Consider the following 24,477-nt stretch of genomic DNA (forward strand, 5'->3'; position numbering starts at 1 on the left):
GGACATCTATGAAAAATACATATTTTTATAAACATAATTAACGAACTGGAATCTGAATAGAGCATTGTTTTGCTTATTGAATATTATAGAACAAAGAATACTGTACTTTCTCTATTTGATGCTTTTGCATATTACACATATTCTATGCAAATTTGCTGTTGTAAATTTCTCATAAACGCATAAAAATCCGTAGTCTACTTGTGAGTGAATTGGATCACTGAACCAGCGTCTTTTAAATAATATTTATTCTGATTTTAAAATATATGCACAACAGCTTAGGTGTTATTCACAATTAGGTATTTTCTTTCCTTCTTTTTTTTTTTTTTTTGATTTACAATTGTATGTATATATAATCTTTACAATTTGCAATGAGGTAAAACTAAGTTATCAAAGATATTACGACTGAGAATAGTTCGTAAGAATTGAATTCAAAATCGTCTAACTAATCGGCCTTCCGGTTTACCGTCAAGAATCTGACAATGATCACAGATCAGTAGAACGTCGATTCGATTTACGTCAACGGGGACAAGAAAGACCTAGTGTATAATATTTGATAGTTACATCATCGTATAATAATCGTTTCGTTAAATTATCTTTTATATCATTTTTTTTCTTATTTTCTGTTTCTTTTTCCTTTATCATTATACGATTGGGATATGAGATGGTCGATCATGGAAGCGAGCTTAATTACTTGTGTTTCTTTCGCTTGAATAATATACATAATAATCTTTTGGTTTTTTTAAATTTAATTAGTTCCTTTAATCCTAATTCGCTTATTTAGTTCCCCTCTGATATTATATCTTTTGTGCAATCACGTAACTATTTTGTCTGTGTTGTTAGGTCTCCCGCTAACGAGTGGTCGTAACAGGCGAAACATCGAAGCCTGTGAACAGAGATCGAAATTCCAATATATATCAAATCTCCTTGTTTCTTTCTTAAAAATTTTAAACTATCATTGATATCCATAGCGAGAATCGTTGATTTACATTCGTTACTTTAATAATCGTGGGACCGTGTAATGCCTCCTGCCGGCATCATTTCACATTTCGATCTCTGTTGGGACAGAACGTGAACGTTACCGGCAGACACAAAGAACAGGTGTTCTTCAGAAACGCTCTGTGAACAAAAGCAAACAGTTTTTGTGTTTTAGGCCGTTTGGAGAAACCTTCGATTCAATATCTAAAATGAAACAACAGATTTTTCATGAAGCAATGCGATATGAAAAGTAAAATAGGAACAAAAAATGAAGCACCTGATTGGCTTGTTTAAGACGCTAGCTTTATGAAAAGTAGAAATTGTTCAATTCCTTCGAGCCGCGTATCTGATTCTTCCTGTTCTTTTCTCCCCTTTAGCACAAGCTTGATAATCGCGTCCGCTGCGTATCTCTGTGTATGTATATATATGTATGTATGTGAGACGGCGAATATCTTCTGTCCTTCCATTAAACCCGACAAATATTCGTAGCGACATTAAAAATCGTGACGACGACGATAATAAAGAGATAAATCTTACTAAGAACGATGATTAGAGATTAGTGCAGAAATATCGAGAAAAATCGCTTCGACGATGTGGCGGTATAAAAACCAAAGTGTATTGAGCTGCGAATGCATACGACGGATTCCTGAACTTTTATTATTTTGTATGCTCCCAAACATCTACGAATACTTTCCTACGATCAATCATTTCGACTCGAATTACTAAGCAAATAAAATCATTTGCAAAGAAAGAACGAACTGCCAAAAAAAGAGTAAATTTAGCTTTAAAAATACTCATTTGGCACTTAGAACGTTTAGATAGTTGATTCACTAACCTTTCATCTGTACATAATCGATTATTAATCGTCGACCGATTACCAACGAAGCCTGTTATCGATTTTACAATTTTTACCGACCACACACTTTTTTATCAACTATAGATTAATCGAGTCGAACGTAATTGAATATATTCCAGTATTCGTATTTGCAAATTGTACATGTCATGCACGACACGTATGCACATCGGCCAAATATATTACATATACAACATATGTATATACATCGTACTATGATCAGGATATTTGAGTTGATATTTCGGGCCAGAAAGCGATTCATTTCTGCATTTCAGTTGCCCCAAACGATAGATATCTCTGTACTCATTCTTGTCATCTTTTATGTACATGATCAACTTCGTTCTTCTGTTTTCACGTGATTTCATTGATCACTATACATCACGACAGACAAAGAAAATACATCTTTCTAGTCTAGAGCACAGCACGTGTCTCTTCTCCCTCTATCCCATGATTTTCTGTTGCTTCGTTCAATTATTAAAATATATCAATTATTTGAACCTGATACATATTGACAATCTGTCAGCTCACAAGATAATACTTCGACGCTTTTAACAATTATAACTTCATTCGGGACACCCTCAAAAAGTTTGTTTCAAAGATGGACGCTGTTTATCACTTTCAGAATAATCAAAGCTGTCTAAGTTCTGGAGCCTAGTTTGGTCAGTACTATGTTAACTATAGTAATTAAGATTATCTAATCTTACACAAATATAGGTTCAGTATTTAAGATATATCTACGCTAATTAACCTCCAGAACTTAATTTACAAGTTGCCGCTTTAAAGGAAGACCAAGTTGCCATAAAATTACACCGGGAAAGTAAACATATGTACTTCACGAAATGTTTGCTATTTCCCATAAATTTGTACAGCTGTTCTCTGTCCCTCTTACAGAGAACAAATAATTTTGTAGAAAGAATTTGGAAAAACTGTGCCATATAAAAAAATCGACTCAAGTATTATGTCGAGGTCTGACAACAAACTCTTCCTTCCCCTTCGCTTTTGTATGGCCCGAGATTTTGACCAAAGAGATTTCGACATGCACATAAAGAAGAATACGCAATAGCTGGTAGTGAAAATTACTAGTAAGTCGCATTTCGCTGAAGTCGATTGATACAACGATCCTCGATAACTCTACAAAGTCGCCTGAATCAGTTCTGATCATAAACTAATCTCAAAAAGCGACAAATGACTAATTTACATAAACTAAAATACTTTAATACACTGTAGAACTCCATTTATTTACACTTCATTTATTGAAATAAAATTTTAGTTAATACCCAATCAACTGCACTTTCACTGTTTGAATTCACTCTGAATGTAAGCTCCCATTATGTGAACGAAAATTATAGAGAATACAGAAGATTGATTAACTCTTACTGTATGCACTTCAATTATATAAATTGCTTTCCCCCTGGCAATTTCAGATAAATAGAGTTCTATTGTATTTATTCTTTCAACAAAATGATGGAAAATAATGTCTAGATATTAATTTTAAGAATATCACGATGATATGAAAGGTCAGGCGACTTTGAAGCATGGTACAAATATTACTTTCACGAATCTGTGCCTACATACCTCGTAATGTTCGATCGAAAGCGTCGAAAGCTCGTCCCAAGCGACCTAATTTTCTCTACAGCGAGTATGAGCCGACGTGTATCGTTAAATAGTATACAATATCGAACTGCGGGAGGGAGCGTTTCACGGTCTTTGAGACCTCTCGACGAAAAACCAACGCGATATTGGTCGATCTGATCGTCCAAAATTATCAAAGACATAATCGCGATAAGAAAAAAACAGGACATTTTTATACATTATTATTTGCATATAAGAATTGAAGCAGATGTCTTTTATTTATCGGAGTTATCAAGTTATTGGAACATTACGCCCTTCGAATATTTCGGACGATCAACTAAATAATTCACATATAGTTTCCTCGATCCACGCGTGTGATATAAAATAGCTCGAGGCCCGCGAACGAAACTATGGACGGAGGATCCAGTCCTCCTTTTATCGTTTTAAAACACTCCTCGAGCTCTTGATAAATCCTTACTTACAAATAGAACTCGATTATCTTTGATAGGTAATACACTAAACGCGTGGAGGCCGCGCCGAATTGTTTGACAAAGCGAACGAGAACGTTTACAAAAAGAAACATATTCCAGGATGTTCTCTAGTATCATACGAGACTCTGGTCTCCAGGTCAGAATATTGTCTGAGACAGGACAAAATAGGACGTGATTCCTAACAGCGTTAGAATCTCGTGCAATACAGAACATTTTTCACTAGCTTCAGATAAAAAGGAAGAAACGTGTAAGGGCGTAGCCTCTTCTGATCTCGCTGTGCGATAGAACGAACAAAAGGTTACATATTATTAAATCGGAACTTCATCGAAATTACAATTATCGATCCCAACGAAACTATTATATACTATTGTTTTATCGTATACTTGAAAAAGAAATAAAACGAATGGCAGTTGCGACTAGAAGAAGAGTAGAAAACAGGCGAACAACATGGCGGATTCTACAGCCGTTCGATAAAGTAGAGATCAATAAGTCGTGCAGCCCTCCTGGGGCTCTGTAAAAAGCTCTAAAAGCGATTCTATTAGGTGGAGAGAAACGGTAAGGCGATTTTGAAACCTGTAGGTGTCCTTAGAGAAACGGAAACCCTCTCGTGGAGCCTCTACTTCCGCTACAATCGAATAGAACCCTACAAAAATAGTGTAAATTTTTCAACACACCGTGTACGAACAAGTATGTCTTCGATCCACATATAAAAAGTAGAAAAAGTAATATAGCGGTCATGGCGGCGTAAAGCAAGGTTTGAAGCGCGAACCGGTTCTCTCTCGCTGAAAAGATTGGACTGAACATATTAACACGCCTAATTTCACCTTTCGCACAATTTCCATGAACAAACTATCAGTTCCTTCGTTTTCATCTCAAGAAATCTCACTGAAGCAAAGCGATATCGAAAATGAGGAGCGTTATTGCCACATATTGTTTGAGGAAGTCCTTATTCACTATTTAAAGTAGAGTGCAAAGGATGAAAATGTGAAGATTACGAGATTATAGACAAAAGAAAGTGTATAAAGAAGATAACTTCCTCTGCTTCTTCGCATCGCTAATCCATTCGAACTTCACGCTTGCATGACATAAGCGTAAAGAGACAGTACTCATCTTAACAATGTCTTAGGCTAAACCGTCCGTGTTTAACTTGTCTAAACCCTGTGTGTGACTTTTTCCATGGTTCTCTGCTATCATGGTTTCGATAAATAGGCTATCACCGAGGAGATTGTGCGCGTTGACGCTGCTCTTTCATTATCGATTCCAAATACACGTTAACCGAACTAGACTTAAGGAATCTCCGATAGCCTCCACCATATTTATAACACCTTTCCTTTACTCTCATTTGTGTAGTACAAGTATCAATTTGGGAGAATATCTCTCTTCTTCATGTCTTCCTCCTTGGTCTATCTCCTATATAATATCCTGCGTCATTCTGCCGGGATTATTTAACTTATGGTGTTCTTTCCCGTCCAGGTTCAGCTTAGAAGCGCAATTTGCTAGGTCGATCGACGACGGGTTCCCGTTTTATCCAGTTCTTAATTCTGTGGAGCTCATTTCACTTATTCTTCTCAGAGAATCTGAGTTTTGAACGACATGATTACGGAATTCTGCAATGATGAGGGGTTTGCTACAAACATATTCATCTAGCTGAAGCAGGTTGGCGACGTTACTTTCTGATGCTAGTTGCTGCTTGGAACCTGGGTAGACAAAGACCAAATTTCGTCTCGATTCCAGTGAAGATCGGCAAGGCAATCTGGTAGCCTCCTATGTGATCCGGATTCGTCGATCGAATTTCCTCTGCCATCCCCGTTGCAGGCACCTTTTGCTCCGATCCTGTAGGTCGACTGAAAACATCATTTTACATTATATTAAGGAAAAAAAAATACGTTATGGATAATGATGAATTTCTGGTTAGTATCTGCTTGGATTCACGGGAAGTTGAAGCTATCAAACTGTTTACGCGAACAGAAACAGAATTTTGAATTCAGGAAGACGTACTTATCAAAAAAATAAGGAGTTCCAAATGATTTTTTAATTCGCATGCACATTAATCACAGAAAATTTAAACAAAATGGATAAACGGTTATTGAAAATAAATAAAAATTAATGAACACGGGAAGAAGCGTGTCGATACGCAAATAAAATAAAAGTATAATCATAAATGCACTTACGATCCTCCAAAATCAACTACGAAGAGCCTTTGCAAAAGCTCGTAGGTGAAAAGGGTAACACCAAACTGAGGGGATGATCTGAAGACTCGTGCTGTAAAATGAAAGGATAAGTTGAATACCATCGCTTGCTTCGTGTTACATTTTCACACACTGGTTCATACTCTTTGTCTGAATAAAGATTTGAATCCCAAATATGGACATGAATGTTATGACCTTTTATGAATGGACACATCTTCAGATTCAACATTCAAAGTACTCGAAAAATTTCCTTCCTAGGACTAAATTGACAACGTGATTAGTTTCATAAATCAACAGATAGTGAATAAGAATGAAATAAAAAATTACGTTACATGAGGATAAACTGTGAGAATGCAATGCTTTTTGATGACCACTCTGCATACAAAACAATGAACCTAGTAAAAGATAAGTTAAGACAAGAATGTGGCTAAACAAAAGTAACAAGAAAGTGGTGGTTGGCTGGGAAATTGAAAAAAAGTCACGATAACTGGCAGGCAGAGAGAAAAAGAAGTACTCACTTAGAAGTAAGACGCCAGGTCATATTGGGGAAAAAGAATAGTCGAATGATGCAGCAGGGCCGACGCCCGCGCATGCAATCGACCAAATAAAAGATGTATTACTAACTTTCTCAATGTAGAACTTAAAATAAATGTCATGTCCCGCTATTGCTACGAATTTTCTTCCGACCCTAATGTAACTTCAAAATAGAACTTGATACCTGTGGCTCCTTTCCAGAACGCTCTCGGACCTTCTTCCTTGTAAATTTTCTTTGCACAATCTAGCACTCCACTGTACGTTGTTTGACCTCGTCTAGCCACAACCTAAAAATCAAATTAATATTACAATCTTTTTTCTTCTCTCTTTCTTTCAAGAATAAAAGAGCAAGAAATGTTTAATGTAGAAAATATACTTGTAATCTGGTCTTTATCACATCTGCAGGAGTGACCAGCGCTGCTGCAGGAACACCAGCAATCGCACCAGATACTAGTAGCGACAGAGGAGTATTGTAACCTCCTTCATCGGCTAATCGCGCCTTTGTATGGGCGTACGTCGGGAAGTAAATTGCGCTAAAGGGGATATCCCTTAAGAAACAAGCTTTTGCACCCTGAAATATTAAGAGTTTCTCCAATTCTCTCGTCATATCAAATACTCGCTCCAATTGAATTATACTTATCGTATACCCACTTTATACAAGCCGAAGAGGCCTAACTCTTTGACGACAGTCCAAGCTCTAACTTTAGTTCCTCCTGCTATCTCACCAGCCACCTGCAACCGGATCTTGACAATTTCCAAAGGATTCGTAAATATTACTTGAGATCCTCCAGCCTAGAGAACAAACAAAAGTTCTCGATAAATTAGAATCACGGGGATTTATAGTCTACCATAGGAGTGAAAGGTCAAGGGATGTTCATGGATCACTTACACAGGCCCCGGCTATAATTTCCCCGAAAAGGGGCAAATTGCTGTTTTTATCCATGAACTTATCTCTGACGAAATCGTTGACGGTCAACTTGATGGCCTTTTCTGGCGCTACGCCCATTAGCTGTGGTACCAAACCTCGATAAAGGCCGAAGAAGCCCTCGTGCCGGATCACCTGTCAAACGCAGGATACCAACTTCATAATTAACAATGTAGGCAGTGTATCGTGGCGAGACTTTTCGATTCCAACCTTTTGCAGGCAGTCAAAGCTGTTTCGGTACATCAGCTCCCCAACCAATGAGCCGGTCCTCTGGTTCTGCATTCTCGTCTTCACCAAATCGATGGGGTAGACGGCTGTAGCGCCGACAGCTAAAGAAAATATTCTTCATCTAGTCTTTTTTACTTGCAACACTACCATTGCTTAATTCCACTCCTGATAGAGTTGACGTTCCAAGTTTAAAAAAGCAATTTCCCAAATACTTCGTATTTGTTAGCAAAATATTAGGAGAACTAGTAAATCTGGTATCCCAAAAACCTCCGTGGCTGCAAGAAAAGTAACAAATGGTGGGAACTGGCGGACTTACCTCCTCCTATGGATCCCAAAACAAAGCGGTATCCGCTCTCGAGTATCTGCACTACCACGCCGCGGTCTTCAGGACTCTGAAACAAGAATACTGACTATTCAACAACGGAACTAACGTGATTTCGGTAACATAGATTGTCTTCAACGGTAATTCTGGTGTCAGCTGATTGGCTTGAGTATTCTTCTGTCACCACACTTACCGACACCGCTTTGATCTCAGCTAAGCGTTTCGTGATCTGCTTGAAATACTGCTCAGGAGTAATAGCCACGAGATCACTGTACATTATTTTCCTGAAATTCGAGAAAATGCGTGCTCAATATGTAGATCCGTAACCATGGCGAAGATAAAGCAGTTTAAGAAAACAAAAAATTGGGGGAAGGAAGAAAGAGATCGTTTCCAATTTAAAGATTAAAAAAAGAAAAGAAATATAAAAGAACAAGGTATTTCTAGGATGGTCGTTATAGTAAGGACGTCGATGGCACTGCTTCGAGCGATACTAAAAATGCAGATCCTGTCAATACAAGAGAGTTCCTTAAACATATCCTTAAGTCTGTCATAGCATCGGATAAAATGGAATATCGTTAGTGCCCACGATGTGCAAACGTTTACAAATACCATCGTCCTAAGATAAATGCTAAAGAAAGTAGGTGAAGACAATGTGTATATTATCGATTTATGTACATACAAATACATTGGCAAAAGAAATGGGAATTGTCACTCTAAGAAACAGCAAACCTGGAATTTAGAAAAGAACGTGCATTACAAATTTAGCTAAAAATGGTGGAAATCTTCAACTAATTTTTCTAAATTCATTGTTTCCGTATCATAGAGGAATTCCCGTTACTTTCGCGCGAGGCCAGCGTTTATGCGTTAGAACGAATTTATAGCACGTGATTATTCTTGTAATACAAAGACGCACCCAAGCCGCGAATCTGCCTCGTCATCTTCCGTAGATCTGATCCAGGCAGCGTAAACACGTAAACAAATGTATTCAATCATGGGAACTTTAATTGGCGTTCACAAAAGATCGGAAATTATTATGTGGAAAGCTTTTAGTTTCTTATTTGGTAGGCATAGAAGGCGGTTTTTAGAAATGATTGTTTCAGCAGGGATAATCTCCATCCTTCCTTTGCCAAGAGACACTCGACATTTTTTGGATGATGACGATGTTTGCTTGCTGGTGCAACGATAGCATCTTAATTCTATAATGATTCACATATTGCTTCTCGTTGACCAGGCCAGCGTGGAAAAATCGTAATCGCATGTTTTACTCGTTCCATGTGACCTTTCTGTGATCTATCGATGCCAAGGAGGATGGCTCGCTCTCAGGATTGGAGATACTCACCCAGTTTGATGTAGCAGGTCGCATAGTTGAAAAAGAATATCCACCTCCAGTGGCGTGATCTGCGACATCATTTGTGCGGAATAAAGGAACCTCTCTGAAACAATGGACCATTTTGTTACATTCCTTTTATTTTCACATACTTACCAGGGATAAGAAGTAAATACCTTTAGTAACTTCTTCGAATCTATGGCCGTTCGTCGCGTTAAGGTAAATACGTTTAATGAGTTCCATATTGTGCAAGAGGGAATTGAACGCCATGAAATATGGGAAGCTGACTTTCCGTCCGCCCTGCCCGGTGCTGGCCGCCTATAATTATCGTAAATCAATTAACCAATCCTTTATACATCGATAAAGGAACACTCTAGATCGATTACTCACGGCAACTAAGTTATCCCTCACATCCTTAGTCAGCAAATGACTTTTGATACTCAGCATGATATCCTGAAAGTCTAGCGCTGAAATAAAACCCTGACCATCCTTGTCGAATTTCTTGAATGCCTCCACCGCGTATTCTTCATGAAAATCCTAAAAATAGAATATCTTAACGCTTCAGAAACTGAAAGTTTCCCTATCAAGAACTTACGTGCAAGAATTGACTGAACTCCGCGTAGCTGATCAGTCGCTGCTTATCCTTTCCGAAATAAAGTTTAATGAAACTGCTGTCCATGTTGAAAGGCATCCGCCGATGGAGTTCAGTTTTCTTCATCACCTCAGCGAACTCATCTGCAGAGCAAACACAAGTTAGAAACTCGAGTTGTTAATTAATCGAGAATTTACAGGCAGATTCTACGTACCAAATGTAACCATTCCATTTCCATTAGTATCGAACAGCTGGAAGGCTGTCTTGTACAGGGCATCTGGCACACAAAGAAGCCCTTCGAACGCTTGGAATTCAGCAAACGATATGAGCCTGTAGAAAAAGATACATTTTTATGTCTAGCATTTCATTTAGGAAATATCTTATAGAATTTAATTTCTCATGAACATAGAAAAGGATAAAAAGATTTAATACAAACCCATCTTTACTGGTATCGACGATACCAGCGAGCAGATTGACGGAGTCAGGGTTGTAATCTGGATTGGTATAGAGTCCAAGGTAACTCCGGACAAAGTCAGACGGGGTCATGAACCACTCGCCATTCTTCTCTTGTGAAGCGTACTACAATTTTCGTTTATTTTTTATTTTCATTCATTGTGTGTAATCATTGTGCGTAATGATGATATAATCGCTAAACCTTAATTATTACAAGAGAACCAATTAAAATTGGGTCGTTTACCTGACTAAATATTTCATGGAGGCGTTCAGTATTTGCACGCTTTAAATATCCGGAACCCTAGAAATTACATATAAGATTAATAATCTTTTGAAAGAGGAAAATAATTTGAGAGAAAAAAATTGCCTTAAGATTAACTAACGATAGAATTGAAGTGTTCCACGAGTGACGTCGACTATCGACATTATCAATTCGAAGGTAGGAAGAATGACAGTAAAGATTGAGACATTACGTCAGAAGTTCAGAATTCAGCAATAACCACTGGTTATTACAAACTTTACGAGCTTGATTATGGCTTGCACTACACGCTAGCACGCTAGCGCATTAACAAACAACATAATGCCACTATCTCAAAGTGAAGGCAAATAACATCTATGAACCATGGGTTATCAGCGACAGAATTTACCGTCACATAATACAAAAAGCATTTGTATTCCGTTGCACGTACAATTACGTAAATCGCGGATAGTATACATATATAATAATGAATCAAAAACACAGAATGTACCGCGATTTATGAAATTCCATATATAAAACCAAGAAGAACCAGTAGCGCTACCATAGCGTAACAAAATATAAACACAGCTGGTTCCATTAATAATATGACTAACGTTACATTAATGTACGTTTGACATTACAACAGCCATTGAGTAGTATAGTTCAAAGTTCAAAGGTGAGACTGAGCTTAAAAATGCCAGTCTAAAAAGGGATCACGATGTCGGTTGCCTCTGTCATTTAATAATTCTATCGAGTACCACATGATGTGGTACTTACGCCATCGTAAGTAAACGGTTGTTAGCCATCCTAAATAAGTAAATAAGTAAACGGTGGCGGAAAATCCGAAAAACGAAAAAGGAACACACAAAGTGTGTAAAGCGAACTTCCGAGAGCGAATGATGGACTGAACAGGAAATTAAATTTACACAGATTTCTGCATTTGCATACTCTACCGAATAACAACCTTGAAACAGAAACTACACGTGCTCGTACATCCAATTATCAGAAAGTTCCGCTAGTAATTGCGATACTCGCTCTTCTATCAAATAACTAACCTACATACCGTAACTTCTATTTATGAAAGTTCGAAAGAAAACAACAAACATGATACAACTAGAGAAAAGCACGCTAAGACGATCAAACCATTCTGACATTAATGTATGCAAAGGCGTGTCACGTACTAGTCGCGTGAGTAGCAGCCTGCCTCTATTATATTCGCTTTTTCACGGTCGCGCCACGTTCGAGAACTTGACGCAGAAAATAATGCAATGATACGACCCAGTCAGCCAGTGCGCCAGCGTTGCGAAGACAACTCTGTCCTTCTATCAAGGGAATATGAATGGTTCCCAAAAATAATCCACCCATCCGTCAAATACAATATTTCGCAGATTATTTACTCGGTGAACGTTCTTGGTCAATTTTGCAAAACAGATAACACAGAGGTCGAAAGGTCGCACGTTCATCATGTATGAGGAAGATAATATATGATACGATACGTGTCCATTGTGATCTATAAGGTAACAGAAGATGAAGACAAGAAAAGCTGAAGGATCTGGCGTCTCTTTCGACACTTGCACGTGAACATAGCACCAGAGAAGACACACCTGCATTCCCCACATTATATATCTCTGGGTTCTTCTTTCTTTGATTCCGTAAATAAAAAGGGTCCAATAAAAGTGGGACAGCCGCGTACAATATCTTTTCACGGCAACGACGTTAACTGCTCTTTGAGATCAGCATGCTGACGTTGAAAATGGCACAAAAAATGATCAGCAGGTCTTCTGAGGTGCTTCTGAGAAACATATGTGCGTTGCGATGAAAGGATGGCAATGATTGAAAAGTGCGTGCTTCGCGCTCGGAAGTCACGATGAGACTGATTCAGCCTTGCTGTACGAAAAGAGAACGTTGCTACGACTCCCTCCACCGTGGCTATCTCAAAGACCATTGCCTTTTTCTTCTGGTTTCAGCGATAGCGTGTTACCTCTTCGCCTCTCCTAACTTCTTCGGCAAATAACATTCTTAAAGGATCCTAGAAATCCATGTAAATTGTACAATTGTTTACAGACTCAGATATCGAAGCGCGAGATATTTTTAACTAAATGATTTCCTACTTGTTCAGATACCGTGGAAACGTTTTCGACGTTGAAGATGATCGCAAGTGGGTCGAAGCCATTACTGGCATCTTAACTTACATGGAAGCTTCCTGGTTTTTTTTATACTGTCTACATGTCCTCAATCTCATTCCAATTCTTTTTTGCTTCCTCCAACTGCACACGTCCATTTCTCATCTCTTCTCCTCGCGCTTTTTTTATTTTTATTTTCTCTTCGTGTAGTCCTGATGTTTCAGCAAGAATTCCCGTTTCTTCCGCTCCTAATTTCTCTGCTATCTTTCTTTCTCGCAATTTCCTTTGTTTCTTTGAATAGAAAGCAGATCTGTTAAACGCCACTAGCGATCTCGATCATTGTCAAGAGCAGGTATTTTTGTGTACTCACGAGCGCGTGCCTTGGCTAACCAGCGGATCAGTTGCTTCCATTTTGCAACGCCACGTGTTACATAATCCCGTAAACTGGTTCCCAATGCAGATGCACGTGTACGTTTATCGACGTACGTTAATGAAACCATTAATCAACTATTTTTTTCACACTTTTACAACGTATATCAGATACCTAATGCAAACGCCAAATGAACATCTAAATAATATATACAGCACGTAGCTTATAATTGATAATAATTGCTAATAATTTAAATTGTACATCGATACGAGCTAATTTTATTCTTGAAGACTCTATGAGGAACCTTTATATCGATAACTTCCTTGTATCCGAAACAAACTCTAATTCTTTTTCCTGATATTATACATATATGTACCATTTACGTGGCTTTATCAACATATTGACGTTGGGAGACCTGAATCGATGTCTTGCGTTTTTTCAAGCACTACCGGCGGCAAACCGGAAACGATATTTTTCATTTTTTCAAGCGTTGGCATATTTTTCATTCGCATATTTACCTTGCAAAATTGTGCGGAAGGTGAAACTACACGCACGCGACACGTACACCCACGTCAAAGTATTAAAAGGTGAATCAGAGGCAAGCTTCTTCCGCAAAAGATCTGTGTAATCAATAGATAATAGAAGAGTGACGCCCATGGAGGATTTCCTGCCATGTTTAACACGTGATTTACAACGACCTGTAAATAGATACATTCATCGCCGCTGAGTATGTGTTCGTTTCAGGAAGAAATACAAGTTTCCCTGGTGGAACTGAGATTCTATCACTGCACAGAACTCTGATTAGAGCCATGGTCGAGTTTAATGGGAATCGTTTTACCTCCGCTGGCTTGCGACATGATTCAAAATGGCGCGATTTATTGCCATCGTGTGTTCTGCGGTCTGCAGTCGAGCCTAAAATACGCAAACAGTTAACTAAAAATAGCAGTAATTGAAAAGAATGATCGGAAAGAATGCTGACAACGTTCTAAGAAAGTTAATTTCTTATTCTATGACGTGGAAAATTTGTTATAATTAGGACCAAGGCCACTCGACCGTTATGTTAGCCCTACATATATTACAGTGAATCGTGACTAACATACATCACATCATCTTTTCCAACTTCCTTATACCAATAGCGAACGTTAAATTTGACTGACAATTATTCCCATGAACTGAACATTCCGAAGAATTTAAATTCGTAATGTCAAGGCCTGGCATTTCCACTCAGTGTTGAAGTCAGGGTCACTCGGATGCGTTAACAATACCAAGAAAACTGTATTATCTGATTGCGCGTATCGTAATACACGTAACACCGAATCGCTTAAATACTCTTCTCGTTATCGGTTACATCAGGCGGTTGAAGCTTCCTCTTTGTTCCCTTTTTCAGATATGAAAGCGAACGGTGGGTACTCGTTTGATCGTAGCAGTCTAGACGGCTTCCAATACTAATTCCAGTAATTCCTCTTCACGGGCCATCCTCGTTTCCCGTCTAATCGGTCAGATCTCTCGGAACGGTCGAAAAGGTCTTGAGAAAAAAGGAAAAGAAGCAACAGGTGTGCCTCGAGACGGTAAGAGCGGGTACAAAAGCGACGACAGATAATCCGATGCGAATGTGTACGAGTCAAAGATCTCGTATTGGATCGGAATAGGCACGTACATATATACCTAACTTGGAAGGCATCTAATGCGGTTAAGGAATTTCAGTCTGCTGTCGGGAGCCACCGATGGATTGGACTGCGGATAATCTCGACAAAAACAAGATTACACATTTACGTAATGAATCAACTTGAACAATTGATATTACACCGTCATTCTTGCCAATTATCTAGCTGGCTATCTTGTAATTTTAGTTACGCCGATCATTAGTGCCTTTTCAAAATAATCTACTACCTCTCCTCTAACAATATCTTAACGACGTTTCTTCCTTTCCTTGGAACACAAGCTTTTATACTAGCCTTGGTAATTTTGTCCTCACGAGAATCGAAGATCAATTGACTTGGAATTTGTTTACACTACTTTCCACATGTCTTGATGATCCTAATCTTTTTAAAGAATATTATTTCCTTCGGAAATTAAAATCGTAGACTTCAATGTCTCGTTTCGTATGTTCTATAAATGATGCTTCTAATATCGACTATATTTTAATTTTTAATAAATCCTACTTTATGCGAGACTCACTTCCCTAGACTTAGATTCAAAGTATTCTTTTAATATCGTTCAAAGAAGCCTATTCTCTTTTTAGAAACTCGGGACATATTTTAATGTCTCTAGATTTTCTATGATCGATAACAACGACGTTATCAACTCCATATCAAATATCGGATATCGAAGAGGAAGATCGCCTCTGACAATTCTTTCCTGCCGTAGAATTCAATTAGCACCAAAGCAGATACTTATTAGCAGAATAGTTCCAACATACAGCACGTATCGTGTAACAAAACTCGCATTCAACCATCAACCGCATTCCAATCAAATTACTTCACTGTTTCTCGAGCCTCGCTAACACTTCCTCGAAAAAATCACTATTTCCACATCTCTTCTCCGTTCCCCTGTATCGCCCCAGATATCTAGACTAAACAACAAATCACGATTTACAATTCACACTCACGGCGATCCGTTTTTCGCAAAATTTGTATAATTAGAAAAATCATGGTGCACCATTAATAAACAGCGACTTGGAGATTAGGAATTTCAGTGTAAAAGTGGTTTAAAATGATCCCAGCTAACCTCTTCGTAAACGCCGTTGTTCTTCTCATACATTCTCCCTTCCTCATCCAATTTTCTAGTTCAACGAGTAAGAGTCCGACACCTGAGAATTCAATCAGTCGCTTATTTTTATTAAATGCACATAAACGCGATAAAAAAAAGAACGATACGTCTTTTGGTCCCGAATCACATGACGACGATATATATAAGTGGATCGTGCCGCCTCCAGAGAGAAGTTACCTCGAGAACGATCCAGGCGTGACTGGCGGTGAGCCCACGGCCGACCTAGCGAGTTTCACAACGCAACTGGTGCAGGTTCACGCTGGGAGGTGGACACGAGGTCCCCGACCCTCTTACGGGGAAAACTGTTACAGGAAGGCCCAGATTATATCGCACAGTTTTGTATACTGAACTTATTTTCCAGCTGATCTCCAACAGACGGCTGCATCCTTTTTCTTATCCTTTTTAGACGTATATCAATTTTCCTTCTTACTTCATACCAATAATCTTCTCTTTTTCTGCGAATAAATTTAAACTTCTATGAATTCTTAATAAATTTTTTTTTTTTTTTTTTTTTTTTTTTAGTATTTAATAGACTGCTTTTGATAATTATTAATGAAAATGAGGAAATGTTAATGAAACAAGCATCCTTTTTCTTATGATTTTTTGATATCTATATGCGTATGTATTTTACTTTTTAATCCATATCAACCTTCTTCTTTTTCTTCTGCGAATAAATTTAAACTTAGAGAACTTAGAAAATCAATAATTGATAGGAGATCGATTGAAAGATCAAGGTGACTAAAAGGACTGCAAACGTGTCGAAGGAAACTGCGGCAAAATCGGATTCCTGGCATGGTCGACCTGATTCTGCGACTGAGTCCAACGTGTCCGAAGCCAGGGAATGCAAAATCTCGCGGTTAACCTGGATTTATCTGCGCATCCGAGCCAAACTAGGATCCTGGACTTACCCAGATCTAGTCAAAGAAACGATCAACACGAGAAACCGGTTGAAACTAATCCAGAACAGTACGCTTGCGTGTCTTAAAAAAAGTGATGATTCCTGGTTACATGATGCTGATGCAACAATTCTATCATATTTCCAGTCGATTCTCTGCGCAACTGACTTAAATCTTGAGCACGAAAATTATAAGCCTTCTTGATAACATACTATGCTCTTGTGAAACATGTATCTCCTCTTAAAAGTTCTGAAAAGTTCACGTAATTTAATATATTAATACACCTTCAAATAAAATATTACTTGCTAATTTCAAACTAAATTTTCTATGTTTCAAATTACATTTCCAAAACTATAAATTTTTCAAATATCCACATTACAAAATTACATTACCAAAGTCATCAATTTTGAAAGAATCTACATCACAAATCTACGTTTCAGGAAATTATCAGTTTTAAAATATTTGTGAAAATTAACTCGAAAGAAGATTCTATTCTATAAATATTGTCAAACCAAAGCATGTCGATAACGTGATCAAACAAATTAGCTGTAGACAAAGCGCACCGTAGGTCTAGAGGAAACGTACCTCTATCGATTTTAAAAAATAAAAAAAAAAAAAGTGGGAACTATCTGACTATAGGACTGAAAAGGTAACGCGAGTTCGTCGGCAGATCGAACGAATTCATGGTAGAATAATGCCGTGGCTGGGATAATAATACCCATATCCAGGCCTCGCGTTATGCGAAAGGAATTGGGTCAATGCGAAGGGAACAACGTTGAACTCAGGATGAATCTCGCAACCGTGAGAGAAACGCATACCATTTTACTAGAAAACTGTACGTTTTGAAAAAAAATTCCACCGCGTTTTCAGGTCAACGACGAGCCTTTTGAACGAGACAGCGGTATACAATTCATTGTGTATAAACGATTCCTGCTTCCCTTGTTCCACTTTTATCTTCAATTTTCCTTTTCTTCTTCCTTCTCGTATCGTTTCAAACTTAACGTTATAGATACTGTAGTTATCTTATTTTCTTCTAACGCTCTTAACGAGAGGGGATATTAAATACAGATTCAGTTGGTCGCTATAGACGACTATACCGTAGAACAACAGTAGAAATTGGTGAATGTAGAGGGTGAAATTACGGCAGAAATCGAAGATCCAGGAGGCTCCTTTAGGCACGTATCCAGCGTATAAAAGTAATAATATATGTAGACTGTATCTTGTGCTAGGAGATAGCAAGAACGCGTATTTATACTGTCCTGAATAAATAAATCTCGCGTCCTATATTATTTGTAATATATATCGTTGGCCAAAGCTATCATTCCAATAAAAAAAATACAAATATCGCGATCTTCTCTTTGCTTCTAAATTTCAGATCGTCGATCAGATTCAACGTTGAACCGATTCGGCAATTACTGCTACCGTTCCACGCCGATCAATTACTAAAACAGATTTACAAAATTGGAGATTTTCTTATCTAATTAATTGAAGAAAAGAAAAGATAAGGAGAACTAGACGAGATCATGGTTTTTACGCAATGTTGTTCACGCAAAATACGATGGTTCGAAATTAGCACGGCCTGAAAATCTCGAGTCGCAGTATTTTCGGTCTACGAACCGCTGCACTAAAATCTACGAGCTTTCGCAAACCACCAAAGGCTATTGACTCCACAACTCCATTATCAGACCAAAAAAAAACGTTCCACTCAATTATGAGAGTTCCAATCATACGTCTGAAACTACCTTTAACTTTATATTAATTAGAAAATCATTTCATCAACTAACTACTGTTAATATTAAACTGCGAATAATCAGGAAACTTAGTTCAGTATTTTCTTACCTATAACGCTACACTACCATCCTAATTTCAAAGTTGCAAAAACCTAAAACGCTCCTTATCTATTCGTTAATTGTGCTACAATAATTCTTATCAGTATATTAAACCTCGTTATATAATTACCTGCTAAATCGATTATCAGCTGACAGCTCAATGATTATTTATCAAGTTATGTCAAAGCGAAATCACAAGTCGATACGAAATATTGTACGTATTACGATACGATCGAGTGGTGATCGGATGTTGTATTTTATCTTGAGAAAAATCATGACTTGCGCAGAGAACAGTTACGGCAATGCGGTGTATTCTTCGCGACAGATCTTCCTGGAACCGATAATAAAATTGATTCACTAGTAGGAACAGTCGCAACCACTCGTCTAGTGTACAAATTAAATACGTGGCAAATGAATTAAAATAAATAGACGATTTCAGTTGATTACCTCGAATGTTTATCGCCAATGTCGACGCGACCTTGAAGTAATCGTAATTGTCGTGTGCGTGACGTTCCTGATGTTTACCAACCTTTATCAAGCCCGAAGAAAACTATCGATGCATCGATAAGCACGTTTCACGTCTTCCAAAATAATATTTTATATTCAGTGAAAATTTGCTCGAGAGAAGATTAAGAAGGAAACAGCCGACAGATCTCACAAAGAACATAACCTAACATAACCTAAATTCGAAGATGGTATCCCACTGGGATAGCCATCTACATGTTACTTACCAATTAAGTTAGAAAAATTTACCAAATGTCCAGCTGGACAAATTGTAAAGTATAAATTAAATAATAAATAATAAAAAAAAAATTGCTCGAGTAATGACTGCTTTTAGATAGAAAAACGGCGACGACGAAGGTCAGGGAATCAGGATTTAAATCGCTTGCGAAATAATGCGACTTTAGCCTTCTCTGGCCGACTTTTTAGAGATTCAAGCTTAAAGTTCCTGTACTGGCTGCAGGGAGTAAACCTATGCTTCTTTTGTAATCAACTTCTTTCGCTATTAATGATCCTAAAAAAGAAAAGTAACCGGCAAATAAATGAAATTCACCAAAATGGAGAAAATCTGAGAAATCGATAAAAAAAACGCATATTGCTCTAGTAACTAGATTATTACATGTTAAGGTATCTCGTCGTGTTTCAGCTTGTTTTTCCACGATAAAAGTAGACAATAAACACGGGTGTTGTGAAATCCGGGACACGATAAAAAAGCCTCGCTGAGAACTCGATAAACGAACCGGTCAACGCACGCAATTTCCAAATACTAAATAATAGACAGTGTTACTCAAGAACGAGCGATTAGAAAGTACCGCAACAAAGAAAAGAAAAACAGGCTGTATACTGCGATAATATTCGTTGAACGTCATATTACGCTAAGAAATGTGTCTTTTTCTACCAATATTATCGTTACTGTTATTGTTAACATTTACGCAAGTACGATAGATTAGTAATTGTTTATCACGTGTATAGTCCGAAATTTATTATAAAATATTTATACAAAATTTATTAATTAATTTTATAATAAATACAAATTATAATAAATTTATAATAAAATTTATAAAATTTACAATAAATAACTTTATGATAAATAAAATATTTATTATAAAATATTTATTTTTTATTCTCGAGTCTGTTAATCTGCAATTAATTTGCTTCCTGTATCTTAACAACAAACGCTGCTAACACAATCTGAAAATACAGTTCGTTAGATAGTTAAAGTGATACCGGTTTCTACTGGTTTTCAACGCACTTTAACGTCACCGATGGTATTCATTGGAACGAAGAAAAGAATAACATGAAAATATGATGAACGATGAACTGTTTCTATGAATAAAATATCTCTGTTTTATTGTAAGAGGAATTAAATACGTAATACAGCGCTTTTTTCATTTGAAAAATTGCGACAATTTGTTTCGATACTTCGATAATGCAATAAAGACATTCAAATTCATAAGAACACTATTACGTGAATTTCTGTATTCAGTCCGCTCATCCTTACTGCGTACCCTCAATAGCCTTAATGCCCCAGCGTAAATCTAAGGAATTTGCTAGCTAAGGTCCTTCAGACCCAACAAATATCGTTTTTCCAAATTATTTTCTAAAGACTATTGTCTACTACGGCTTGACAAGGGAAAGTTAATTTTGTTCACGACCGATGCTTCCTACTGGCAACTTTCTATCGAGGACGGCTAAGACCCTTCCTAGTCCATCAACCTTCGTTTATCCAATCAGAAACAATGTATACTGCCCCCACTTTTCTGACCAAAAATGTCATGAACAACTCCGATGATCCCGTGCGCTAGACAGACCCATCGCTAGCTTTCCTCCGACACAGCATCGGCACTGTATACTTTAATTCTTCTACACCGCTAGAAAAGTCTAACTCGTGTCATCTATCTAAGTCGGTTTTCGGGATTACCGAACATTCACTTCCTCTATTAAGTATCCTCCAGTGCTACGTCCACTAACCTAATAAATTCAACTACAAGAGCCCTGCTCTATTGTGCATATCTATCATATCTTCGTGCGCCAAATTGTCATCTACGATTTATACCTACTGAACAGTGTAACTTAAGTGTTGGAAATAAGACCTTATAACCCTGTGAATCACAGTGTTATATTAACTTAATCATCCCTATTATCTTAACGGAAATCAGGGGATCGATCAACTCGTGGTGTCGATTATTATAATCGTAACGGGAATTTACGACTCCCGTTTACGTCTCCCCGCGATTGGTCGAAAATACAGCGATCGAGGGATATCGATTGCTCGATACAGAGACATATCGATTACTCGATACAGCTATGTACAATACATGTATATATTGATCAATAAAAATATCGAATATGTAGATATATAATTTATTTAAATTCTGTTTTTCATGCAAGAAAATAAATCGATATGTAAGTACGTATATCGATTAATCGAAATATCGTATATATTGATAATGTAGGAGAAAATAAAAATTTGGAAATTTATTTAAATTTTGTTTCCGATATAAAAACATACAATAACATTTCATAGGATTTATCAATCGGTACTTGAAAATAAGATTTGAAAGTACAACACGGAAGGATTATTGCGCTCATCACGTTCAAAGTGATTGTAAGTAGTAGTACATATATCGTTCGATTTGGATCGAATGTCTGCATTCCCCACGCTTGTTCCTGCATCTCTAGAAATAGGACACTTTCAGCGATTTCCTCGACCACTTATGTAAGTTATGCGCCAAAATTCTTACACATCAAGGTTACTGTACTGCTTAGTTACTTTTCCACTATTCCCTAATTACCTTAGATTGTCATCTCAGCACCTAAAGAATACAATCTACCGCAGTGCAGTGTGGAGATACTTGAAATATCTTTCCAGAACAACTTTGAAACTAGAGAAAGTTTCATAGTTACCGAACTGTTATTCTGTTACCCTAAATGTGCGGGCCGATAGGTCCGCTCTAAAGTAAACATCTGGTATCAATCAGCAACACCAGAGCAGATGCACCCACGATGCACCAGAGCAGATGTACATAAGCACAAGATTGGAAAGAATAGATTCCCATCTCGTGAAAACCATGGTGACGAGGACAACCCTCAGGATCAGTTGCAACCTGACTGATCGTCACCTAGTTGAGAATTCGCAACACGTACTGTATCAAGTATTGTATATTGTAGTAGGCGTTGTATTTTTACATTTATTTCAAACTCTTCCAACATAATCATGACAGTTGAATCTCATTACAGTGTTGATGAAATTCCAATATTACGTTCAAAGACTTTCATGAGTCACTGTACATTGTACACGTTATCAATGGTAAAAAAAAAACAGATTCTTTGGTGTACATGTTGTGTATTCATCGCTACGGGCAATCTGTAGTACACAGGATGTTAACAATCATAGTAATCATCCAGTAACATTAGATGGAAGGGAAGGCGAGGAGATGATGAAGGGAATGACAATAGACGCTTTGGTGAAAAAAGGGTGCGTGAAAAGGAAAGAAGAGGGATTGCGACGAAGATATCAAGATCGAGAGTGAGGACTGCGACTGAAGTCCTGGTGACCTCGAAAACAAGACGGCCTCGCGACCGGAGACTCCAGAGGATCGATATTCGCACCGCCATTCGTGGACACGTCCAACTCTATGCAGATGTCACTCGGCCAGTACCGCTTCCGTCTCTACGGCAGAACTCGATGAAAATCAAGCTAAAGCCGAATTTACACCTTTTCACTTTGGATGGTCATCACGGATGATTCATCGAAAAACATGTTTTCATCTGCGTTTCATCCAGAGTGACTAGTGAATAGAGTAAAATCAATCTCTGCTCTTGATTCCTTGAATGGATGATTCATTCGTAGTGAGACGATTCGGACGAGTTTAATTATATTTTATAATGTGCGTGCATGCTGTTATAAGTACGATTATACTAAATGCATATTTAGACCGCATTTCTATGACACATATCGCATGAAATGAATATGGATTTGGCCGATTGTTACCATTTCCTGGGCAGTCCTTTATTACAAATTTTAATAACAAATAAGAGAATGGAACAGGAGAATAAGACGTATTTTTTAAGAGAGGAGAATAGAGAAGACTATACTTCGTTTCAAGGTCTATCATTCTACTGGATCAACCTAGAGGAGAATATTTCAGTAAACTGTATAGATACTACTGCTTTTATCTTTCACATTCACTATAAAAAAATTATCTGTGATGATCATCCAAAGTGAAAAGATCTAAATTCGGCATAACCGGAAAATCAATCGTTCGAGGTGCAAGCAGCAAACGGCATGAATAAAGCCGGAAAGAAACATCTCGATTTTGAGAAAGGCGGTCTACATCGAGCGAACGTTATGTCGAGACGGCGTACCGCGTAACCAGGTGAACAGATCGGCAAAACTTACCCACCTCTTGGCAGGATGCTCGAACGAGAAGCGAGTCCATCAACATTCCCAGCAGGAAGCTTTTACCTCGATCGGTCCCTGCACGCACGAGTTTGTAGCAAAACTCGAGGACAAAAGATTCAAGACACCTAAAGAACGATACAGGCCCGCTTCTATAAAAGTCAACTTTGAAATTTTTCAAATCGACGTTCGACGACACACTCTCACACACACAGTCACACACCGGGCCACAACACCAGAGGGAACTCAGTAGCGAGCTTCTTCACCGTCAATCTATCCAAAGAGTCGCGACGCACTCTACGAAACGCTCACCTGTTCTTTGAAAACACTTGACGAAACGGAAGCTGCCATACTACTGTGCGTCAACCAGTCAGCTAACGCCATCTCATCGGCCATTCTATCATCATTCGCTAGTGGCACTAGCGAGCTTCAAAAGCGCGCTACTTTTTGAATATTGTGTTTCATTATCGATCGAGTTATCTCTCAAGAATTATCTACGTTTATCTACGTTTTCCTAAATAAACTCGCTTTATCTGTTTATGTACCTTTAACGAATCTCCTTAGTTCCGTTTCTGGTTACTGTTTAAATTGAAAATTTAATCTCCATTTAGTTTGAATGACAAAATTTTTAATCGGTCGACAATAAAATAGAATGTTATGATAGATACTATTGTGATAGTTAATGCCAGAAAAGAGGATGATCAAAGAGTAACAAATTTAATTTGTATACTTTTAAGCACTTAAAATTTTAATAAGGCATCATGTCATAAGTCCTAAAGTACTATAAAAGTATAATCATTTATGGTAAATATGATGGAAAAGTTGTAAAAAATGTAGATGAAGTTGACTTATTTTTGCATAAGATTGTATTTTGCGGAACGATTAAAC

General features: G+C 37.7%; 1 protein-coding gene and 1 long non-coding RNA gene across 12 annotated transcripts; one reads left to right on the forward strand and one right to left on the reverse strand.

Moving 5' to 3' along the window:
• Positions 1 to 228: 228 nt before the first annotated feature.
• Positions 229 to 23,929, reverse strand: LOC117236528 (calcium-binding mitochondrial carrier protein Aralar1). Of its 11 annotated transcripts, none has more exons than XM_033499564.1 (21): positions 16,139 to 16,283; positions 15,920 to 16,001; positions 10,706 to 10,762; positions 10,445 to 10,587; positions 10,223 to 10,338; positions 10,012 to 10,151; positions 9,807 to 9,953; positions 9,593 to 9,734; positions 9,429 to 9,522; positions 9,003 to 9,038; positions 8,283 to 8,373; positions 8,084 to 8,159; positions 7,750 to 7,868; positions 7,504 to 7,674; positions 7,266 to 7,406; positions 6,991 to 7,185; positions 6,799 to 6,901; positions 6,599 to 6,619; positions 6,063 to 6,153; positions 5,562 to 5,735; positions 229 to 5,498 (listed from the first exon to the last, which is right to left on the reverse strand). In XM_033499564.1, exons 2-21 carry the CDS (start codon positions 15,950 to 15,952, stop codon positions 5,489 to 5,491), a joined length of 2,100 nt encoding a protein of 699 aa, XP_033355455.1. In that variant the 5' UTR covers positions 15,953 to 16,001; positions 16,139 to 16,283; the 3' UTR covers positions 229 to 5,488. The 11 variants fall into 11 exon arrangements, with proteins under 11 accessions (XP_033355455.1, XP_033355454.1, XP_033355461.1 ...); XM_033499563.1 differs by having other exon boundaries at positions 16,069 to 16,276; XM_033499570.1 differs by lacking the exons at positions 15,920 to 16,001; positions 16,139 to 16,283 and adding exons at positions 12,892 to 13,113; positions 13,193 to 13,349.
• Positions 11,390 to 19,709, forward strand: LOC117236530. Its single transcript, XR_004493869.1, has 3 exons — positions 11,390 to 12,351; positions 14,580 to 14,745; positions 16,675 to 19,709. It is a non-coding gene; the product is annotated as an uncharacterized LOC117236530 (long non-coding RNA).
• Positions 23,930 to 24,477: the final 548 nt, after the last annotated feature.

Source organism: Bombus vosnesenskii, unplaced genomic scaffold (genome assembly GCF_011952255.1).
Source record: "Bombus vosnesenskii isolate JDL3184/JDL3185 unplaced genomic scaffold, Bvos_JDL3184-5_v1.1 scf7180000013349, whole genome shotgun sequence".
NCBI lineage: Eukaryota > Metazoa > Arthropoda > Insecta > Hymenoptera > Apidae > Bombus > Bombus vosnesenskii.

Excerpts from the sequence above, each read along its gene's own strand:
- LOC117236528 (XM_033499562.1), bottom strand. The coding sequence starts at position 23,635 with ATGTTGATGGACTCGCTTCTCGTTCGAGCATCCTGCCAAGAG. Across the intron at positions 7,407-7,503 it reads AAATTATAGCCGGGGCCTGT|GCTGGAGGATCTCAAGTAAT; the intron begins GTAAGTGATCCA and ends TTTGTTCTCTAG. Across the intron at positions 6,154-6,598 it reads ACCTGGCGTCTTACTTCTAA|CACGAGTCTTCAGATCATCC; the intron begins GTGAGTACTTCT and ends TTCATTTTACAG.